Genomic DNA, 8,524 nt, shown 5'->3' with positions numbered 1-8,524 from the left:
TCACGGATGGCAAGAAGCTTGCTACTTCACCTTGAATCTGTGACACAATATTGAGTCTGGCAAAGAATAAACACTCAATAAATGCTATATGAAGGATGTGAATGCTTAGATAAAATAAGGATTCTTAGGTACACAAGACTGTCAAATTTGACAATCAAGAATGAAAAGAAAATTAGAATTTTCATATATGAATTCTGAAGACATATTAAATCATGTACAAAAGTTGATGGGTTAATCACTTTTTTTTTTTTGGTTAATCACTTTTTAAAGGTTACCTTTTTATAAAACACAACTTGAACAAATTATCAAGATGAAATAGCTAAAAACCATAGTTACATGCTTGAGACAGACTAGTATGCTTAGAATATTACATTTTAAAAGATATTGCATTTAATATTTTCTTGACACTTTTATTACATATTAAAAACTACTTATAAAGACATTCATTCACAATAAATTGGCATTATTCAAATCTTCACTTTTATCAGAAGAACACTAGGCCTCTAAGTATTATAGGTCTTACAATCAGTCTTTGGTAGAACCAAGAATATAATAGGTACCTCTTAGTATATACACATCCACAGTTTGTGAAATATCTGCTATACACATGGCAATTAGAAAATACAAAATTGGATATCATCTTACAAAACAAATTCTATGCTATCTTATTTATCAAGACTTTACTATGAATTTCAAAAGTGAAATGTAGTATCAATGGATTTAGTAATAACACTGCCCTCACTATGATTTTGAAAATTAAAGGCATTGGTCACAATTCCTTGTTTATCAGTCAATAATAATTCCAAGTTCAATTTGATCATGGAAGAGCAATCTTTGCTCAAAAAATTAAAATACTATCTTGGCCATGAGTTTTGATTCACATTTCAAATATAAAACTTTGAATATATAGGTATCATCACTTGCCTAAAAAAAATAAGCTAGTGAAACTATTAAATATAAAAATGTAAGGGACTTCCCTTGTGGTGCAGGGGTTGGGAGTCTGCCTGCCAATTTTCAGAACACGGGTTCAAGCCCTGGTCCAGGAAGATCCCACGTGGCACAGAGCAACTGGGCCTGTGCGCCACAACTACTGAGCCCGCGCTCTAGAGCCTGCGAGCCACAGCTACTGAGCCCACGTGCCACAACTACTGAAGCCCGTGCGCCTAGAGCCCATGCTCTGCAACAAGAGAAGCCACCGCAATAAGAAGCCTGCGCACCTCAACGAAGGGTAGCCCCCACTCGCCGCAACTAGAGAAAGCCCGTGCGCAGCAACGAAGACCCAACACAGCCAAAAAATAATTAATTTAAAAATAAAATGTAAAAAATATAAAAACACAAAGAATGTAGACAGGAAGCTTAATAAGCACTGAATTTGTACTTTAATAGGTTGTTTCATTTTTCTTGTTTTGAATATGTAACTGACTGGAAGTGTTTTTCCGGTTAACACTATGACAGCCCCCTTGGGTGTTGTTGAAGAGGGCTTCCACTGAACAGGTGACTTTGAGGCACCCACGGAGATCTTTCCCAGGAACACATGGAGATACTGTGACCGTTGGTGTAGAGAATGAGATATTGCTGAGAGTGGTAGAAGATATCTCTTTCCAGCGAGAAGAATGATTCCTGGGTTTAAAGTTTAGAAAGCCATCTACACAAACACCTTCAGCAATACATACATTAATAGTATGAATGTTTTTTAGATTAACTCTCTTCTTACAGCGGATGTTGGCATAACAACTGCAGTAAAATTTTTTGGAAAATTGTTGCAGGTCTTTGAGTGTGGGTTTCCCATGTACTGTGTATTTTCCACCTTTCCCAGTTTTAATAGCAAAATTCTTTGGGTTCAGGTGAAGATAGTCGCTTGAATTCCAGTATTTCCTTGTACACACTCCTTGCTCTTGGCAAAGTGCTTGGCTACACATTTTGGCTGCTAAGGTGACATTGATTACGTAAGGATTCAGTGTAGTCTTCATGTAATTGTCTAGGTTCATGCAAGATTGCTGTAAAATTATACAAAGATCAGATTATTAACATCCAAGTTGGTTCATATGTGAATTAACTCACTACATTAAGCAATTTCTAAGGAAGCACACACACACACACACACAAAACCGAGAACCAGTACGAGCAGGAAATGTTTTATCTTTTTTTACTTGAACAAGCAAGACTATTCCAACAGTTTTTTGTAACATTTGTAAGTTTCACATGCCATTTCATGTCACTAAATAATTGACCAGTTGAGGTTTAGTATACCCTAGCTTCGGTCTTCCTCAATAATTCATAAACTAATGGGGGTGGAAGGGGCAGAATGGTACAGTGTGGGTGGAGGAATTAGAGCATGGGCTCTGGAGTCCATCTGTCCGGATTGGAGTCACAGTTCCATTAATGGCTAGCTATGTGAGCTTGGGAATCTCTTGAGCGTTCTAAGTCTTAGTTTCCTATCTGGGAGACCTTGGACAAGTTAATTCATCTGGCAGTGTTTCAGCTTCATCATCATACAATAAGGGTAATTCTAGCACCTACTTCATGGGGTTATTGTGAAGTTGACAAGATAGAAAGTACATAAAAGGGCTAACACAGGGCCCCATATCATTGGTTAGCCCTCAATGTATAAATTATATAAAGTACAAATAAATGTAATAAGTATCACATTTGTCAGACAAGTTTAGGCATTGGAAAGAGTGGTTTCTAAATTGCTAGCTCAAAACAACTAAACGGGTTCAACCGAGTATATATTAAATGTTAATGTATAATTCAAGTATGGGCGAATTATGACAGCTCTTTTACAGATATACTTATTTGGCAGAGTATGAGTGATGAGTAACTAAAATGATTCATCTTGAAACTGATACTTTCTAAAACTGGGACTCCGTCCTTTTCAGAACGTAGAAGGTAGTTGCTTGCTTTCATGATCAGCAGTCCCATGGAGTGAGTTGGCCGTGCTAGTCCTTCAGTAAAAGATCAAAGGAAGTGGTGGGCGGGTGGGCAGGCAAGTTGAGGAACCTCACAGCTTCCACTTGGATCTACTCCCTGTTGCCTTCCTTGAGGTGGCGCCATCGGTGGTAGGCAGAACAAGGGCCTCCCAAGGATGTCCATACCTCAGTCCCACGGAACCTGTGACTGTGTTACTTTACATGGCAAAAGGGACTTTCCAGATATGTTTAAGGGTATGGATCTTGAGATGGGGAGGTTATCCTGAATTATCTGGATGGGCTCAATCACAAGTCCTTAAAAATGTAGCTTGGATTTTTAAAATGAGCTGGAAGAAGGAAGACAAATTCAAAGCTAAGGGAGACTCAATCCGGCATTACTGGCTTTGAAGATAGAGGAGAAGGCCAAAAGGGAAAGAATGCGGTGACCTCCTGAAGCTGGAAATCGCCTTAGCCACAGCCAGTCAGAAAATAGAGATCTTGATGCTATAAACACAAGGAAATGAATTCTGCCAACAACCCAAATGAGCAAATGAGGGTCTTTCTGTAGAAAAGAATGCAACCCTGCCGACATCTTGATTTTACAGCATTAAGATCCATATTGGACTTCTGAACTACCGAACTGTAAGATAATAATTTTCTGCTGTTTAAACCACTGTTTGTTGTAATTTTTATGGTACCAATAGAAAACCTCTTCTTAACCCTCCAATAGCTTTACATGGTGTTTATTATACAATTCAACTTCTCTCAACTTGTATACAGCCTGATGGGATGAAACCTTTCCTTGCTCTTCTACAACTCTCCCTTACCCACTCGGCCTTAGATATACTAATTGTTTCACAGGGGTGGCAGGTTCATTTCAAACTGCACTTACTGTTCCCTCTGCCCAGAATGCTCTTTCCTCTCATTTTTAACATGGTTGACTCCATGTTGTTGTTCAGATCACAGCTTTAATTAGACAAGACCCTTCTCAGACACCTTTCCAGTCTACTTTCTTACAGCTCTCTATTTTAATTTTCTGCATAGAATTTATCACATCGAATATTTTTATTGTTTTATATTGTTTCTATCCCTCCAACTTTAACACTGGTGCCAGGGATACATGAGAATTTATACCAAGATCAGATGACACCGGAATTGTCTACAGAGACAAGAACTAGACAGGAAGAGGAGTAAAGGGATGAGAATGTTTTGACCATCAAGAGCCTATACAAGATGCAATATTTGGAAGGATCTAAAACTGTTTCTCTAAGAGATAAAGCCTAGTTTATAGCATTTGTCAATACCCATGGTGTAAATACTCCTACCATGGCCAATTTTAAGCTACCAACCTGGCATCCCTGAGTGCAGAATTGGAGACCAATTACCCCACCATTATGGTAGTATGGTGTGAAGTAGCACACCACTACCCAATACCATTTCCACTTAGACAGATACAGTAGGTGTAAATAACCTCAAAAGTATGGATAATAGTAAAAGAAAGTAAATAATTGATACATTTTAAGTATTTGTTATCAATACTTTCTGTTTTTAATATACTTAATTTTATTCTGAGTTTTATAATTTAATTTTTAATAATGGCTGTGTTCAACAGTTCACAAAATTTCTGAATGTTTAACAATCAGGTCTCATGAGCTGGGACCAGTAGAAGCTGGCTCTGTCACGCCATTGGATCTAATAAGATGGAAGGAAGGAAATGGTTTGCCTACATTTGATAACAATTGTTTTAAATCAATTCAGTCATCACAAGTAAACCGCAATTACCATTGTCTCGAGTTGTCAGTGAATCAGGAAACACAAGTAATCCATGATTCTATTGATTTCAAATGACATAGAAAAAAGGGGACGTATTGACAGAATTAACATTCAAAATCATCATAAATTGGGAAAGGTAGCAGAAATATATAGAACAGAGTCCACAGGGAACAATTTCAAGGCAGTGTCATTAAGTAGAAAATCATCACATTAAAGTTGAAGGACTGTCCCTGTATGAATAATACTGAAGGTGATTTGAGAGTCGTGGTAGAAGTACATGAATCTAAGATTAAAGTGCAATTAAAAAAAATGTGACAAGTAGTATGCCATGCCATCCTACTAATTGGAGAATGCCTGATTCATTCCTCATCAGAGTAAGGGTAGAGTTCTCAATTCTGAAAATTTTTAAAAAAGGAAATAGTATGGGGAATTTATAAATTGTTCTATCGTAGAATTAACAGGATCCTTGAGAAAGGAGTTTGTAGGTTTGAGAAAACAACTAATAAAAACTAGGAATACTCTTATATTTAAGTATTATAATTCTTAAATAACTTTCTGCCATATAGAAGATTTTGCAAAAGGGACATATACCTTTCCCTGAACTTATATTTTTTATTAGTTCTCTTTACTGTTGATCAAACCAGAGACAACAGAGTCTACCAAATAGGTAGGAGGGCTCAGATTACCTTAAAAGAATTTCACAAAGTTAAGTACCTTTATAAATGAAGGAAAAATATGGCTAGTCTATCTGAAGGACAAGATGTCAAAAGATCTGTTCTTAGAGTATAAAGTCTAGTATAAAGTCTTAGAGTATAAAGTTCTCTGTAGGTCCTAGGATAAGACATCTGGGCCAAGAGCTTCATTAGACATTCTCCATGGCACCTACGTCACTAATATTTCCACATCCATCAGAGAAGGAAAAGTTCAGCTCCAACTCAGCAGTGTCCATGTGACAGTTTTACTAATGCTTTGAGTCAAGAAGATTGAAGAGGTGAAGGATAAAGACCTCATATGGAGAATTAAAAAAGGATGAAAATAAAGGAAGAGAGAAAAGGTTTAGGTCATGATAGCTAAAGGCTTTTTGAACTGAAGAAAATGCATTAGCAGAAAGTGAATACAGAACAAAACCAACATTTTTCCTAACAAAACAAGTTTTACTTAAAATTTTACTTAAAATAGACACTATTAAATATAACCTGTGGAAAATAAAGAAAGATTCCTTTTCCTTTCCCTTAAGGAAACTTTGAACAATTTAGTAATATTTTCAAAAAGTAACTAAATCCCAACTGCCCACACCCTGCCCCCAGTTGTTGGCCCCCACAGTAAACTGTCATTAAATGACTAACTAAATAAAAGCGCTTAATAAACAGTAATTGGGTGAATGGAAGAATGAGTGAATACATATTGACTAGTTGAGCTCTTTTGAGAAGTGACACAGCACGGTACAGTAGAAAAAAACACCAAACACCACATAAGGAAACCAAGGTTGTAGTCCTGTTTTTGCTACTTCTTAGCCACGCAGCCTAGGGAATTTCAATTAATCTCACCAAATTTCTGTTTCCTCACTGGAAAACAGCCTTACAACACAACCACATGAATGAAGGATAATTTGACTTAGCCACTATCAATTGAGCCCCTACTACTTTGTGCCAAACAGTGCTTATCTTATTATTCAATCCCACAACAATCCTCAAAAACATTAAAAGTAGAAATTATTTCATCTATTTCCTATCAATTCAACTTACCCTAGTTAGACTTAAATTGAGACTTCCCCACATTATAATTCCAGAGGCACCTAGAGCAACACTCTCACCAATTGTATTCACGAGGTCACCCTGGCAAATGTGTAGAAAGAGTTAACAGGGAGGAATAAAATGAAAGTGTTATACATAGGACAATAACACAAAAGCCAAGAATGCTGACCCAACAATAATTATTTAAATATTTCACCACTATTTATTTCTATCTTTTATGTCACCACTGCCCTACTATAAGAAAAACACAGATTTTCTGCTATTATTTTAATTACTTCTATTGACAAGAGACCAGGCCCATAAAAGAAAAAATGAAAGGAACTGAGATAACTACCCAGTTCTCCATGACTGCTAAGATATTATATGCTTACGTTAAAAATGAAACATGTTTGGGGCTTCCCTGGTGGCCCAGTGGTTGAGAGTCTGCCTGCCGATTCAGGGGACACAGGTTCATGCCCCAGTCAGGGAAGATCCCACATGCCGCGGAGCGGCTGGGCCCGTGAGCCATGGCCGCTGAGCCTGCGCGTCCGGAGCCTGTGCTCTGGCCACAAGAGTGAGAGGCCCGCGTACCGCCAAAAAAGAAAAAAGAAAAAAAGAAACATGTTCTTATTTTACATTCATATAATAATGGAGAACTACCTGGGTGCATATTCCTAAAGGTTATTAAAAGTTAAATTTCACTCCCTTCAAAAATTATGTTCAGTCCCACTAAACACCATTTATGAACAATATTCCATAGCCTTCTTACCTTGATTTTCTTACCTGAGAAAGGAATTGCAAAGACACATCAGTAAAAACTGGACGGGCATACACAAAAACTGGAAGTGGGCTTTTAGCACTGGCCACTTTAGACATCCGAATGGCTTCCTGGACACGATTACGAACATAGAGGGCAGCTTTTGGAGAAGATTTTAACTTGCTACTCAAATAAATGGATGGGAAAAGAGCAGTGCTTTCCTTCCACAGCCAGTCAAGTGCATCGTTTCTACTTTTCTCTATATCCCGGCAACTTCCATTGTAACTAGGTTGGTGGTAATTATGATTGTAACAGTCAGGAAAAAGATAATAACCCCATAAGTGATTTGGCCGAAGTAATTTTCCCAATTTTAAAGTCTCCTGCATGAAACTCTTGGCTGCCTTTTCAAATTCCACTTTCGCTATCTGGGCAGCCTCTGGGAAAGTAAGTTGTATATTTTGTTGCAGAACCAACTCGATAGACTGATTCTTGTAAGTGTCTTTAGGTTTCCAGTTTCTAGCCCAGGTAGGCCTCCAGTTTTCCCAGTCAATGACAGCCAAGCCCACGTTGTCGATTGGCATGTAATAGGAAATGTCTTTTTTAGCTTTGTCCAAATGCTTTTTTAAGGATCCCATCTGGGGGATTCCTCCATGCACACTTCTGCCTGTTCTTTCATTTATGTGAGGATAGTAGCCAAGTCTATCAGCATAAAATAATGTAATAAAATTTCCTGTCGCATCTTTTTGGGGGTCTCCTACTAAAGGGAAGAGGCTCAGATCTGGAGGCATGTCAAATCTTCTAGCACAACGGTCAGTTGGGGCATTCCAGGCCCAAAGGAAAGACATATTTGCAATAAGAGGGGATGCTCTGAAATCCATAGTCAAACAACATGGAACCAGAAGGAAGGTGAACACTGCCTGGGGTACTCCACTGGACACAACAAAGCTCCCAAAGGAGGTAGGTTGAAGCCTTAGTACTCCCATCACAAAGAGGAATGACTATGAAAAGCACTTATTTCTTCTACACACTTTGCTTTATCTAATATTTGATGCAAGATATAAACACAGAAGAGAGAGAGTGGAATGAAGCCACTTTGATGGATAAAGAGGTATAATGATGATTTACATTTAAATATTCTTCTTCATGTTTTGCAAGTTGCTTCATCTATAACTGGGAAAAAAAAAAGAAATGTAGAATATATTGTTACACTACATTTCTGTAACAGAGATTATAAGCTTTACCAAGTTCTCAACTTTAAGTGCAGGGAGTCTTATTCAGTGTTTGAAGACGGAAGACTCCAGTGCTTGAATCAATCAAATTATTTTCTCTTATGTATGATACAAATCCTATAA

General features: G+C 37.6%; 1 protein-coding gene across 1 annotated transcript; it reads right to left on the bottom strand.

The window, feature by feature from the left end:
• Nucleotides 1-1,379: 1,379 nt before the first annotated feature.
• SPAM1 (sperm adhesion molecule 1) lies at nt 1,380-8,155 on the bottom strand. The gene is made up of 3 exons (XM_065884113.1): nt 7,199-8,155; nt 6,428-6,517; nt 1,380-1,997 (listed from the first exon to the last, which is right to left on the bottom strand). The coding sequence occupies exons 1-3, from the start codon at nt 8,153-8,155 to the stop codon at nt 1,380-1,382; spliced, it is 1,665 nt and encodes a 554-aa protein (XP_065740185.1).
• Between the last annotated feature and the right edge of the window lie 369 nt (nt 8,156-8,524).

Source organism: Phocoena phocoena, chromosome 9, assembly GCF_963924675.1.
Source record: "Phocoena phocoena chromosome 9, mPhoPho1.1, whole genome shotgun sequence".
In the NCBI taxonomy this organism is placed as follows: domain Eukaryota; kingdom Metazoa; phylum Chordata; class Mammalia; order Artiodactyla; family Phocoenidae; genus Phocoena; species Phocoena phocoena.
The sequence above is the reverse complement of the archived record's forward strand: the minus strand, read 5'-3'. Positions and strand labels throughout refer to the sequence as shown.

Coding starts and splice junctions, on each gene's coding strand:
- SPAM1 (XM_065884113.1), bottom strand. CDS start 8,155: ATGGGAGTACTAAGGCTTCAACCTACCTCCTTTGGGAGCTTTGTTGTG. Junction 6,518..7,198: donor CTTTGCAATTCCTTTCTCAG/GTAAGAAAATCA, acceptor CACATTTGCCAG/GGTGACCTCGTGAATACAAT. Junction 1,998..6,427: donor TCAATTTAAGTCTAACTAGG/GTAAGTTGAATT, acceptor ATAATTTTACAG/CAATCTTGCATGAACCTAGA.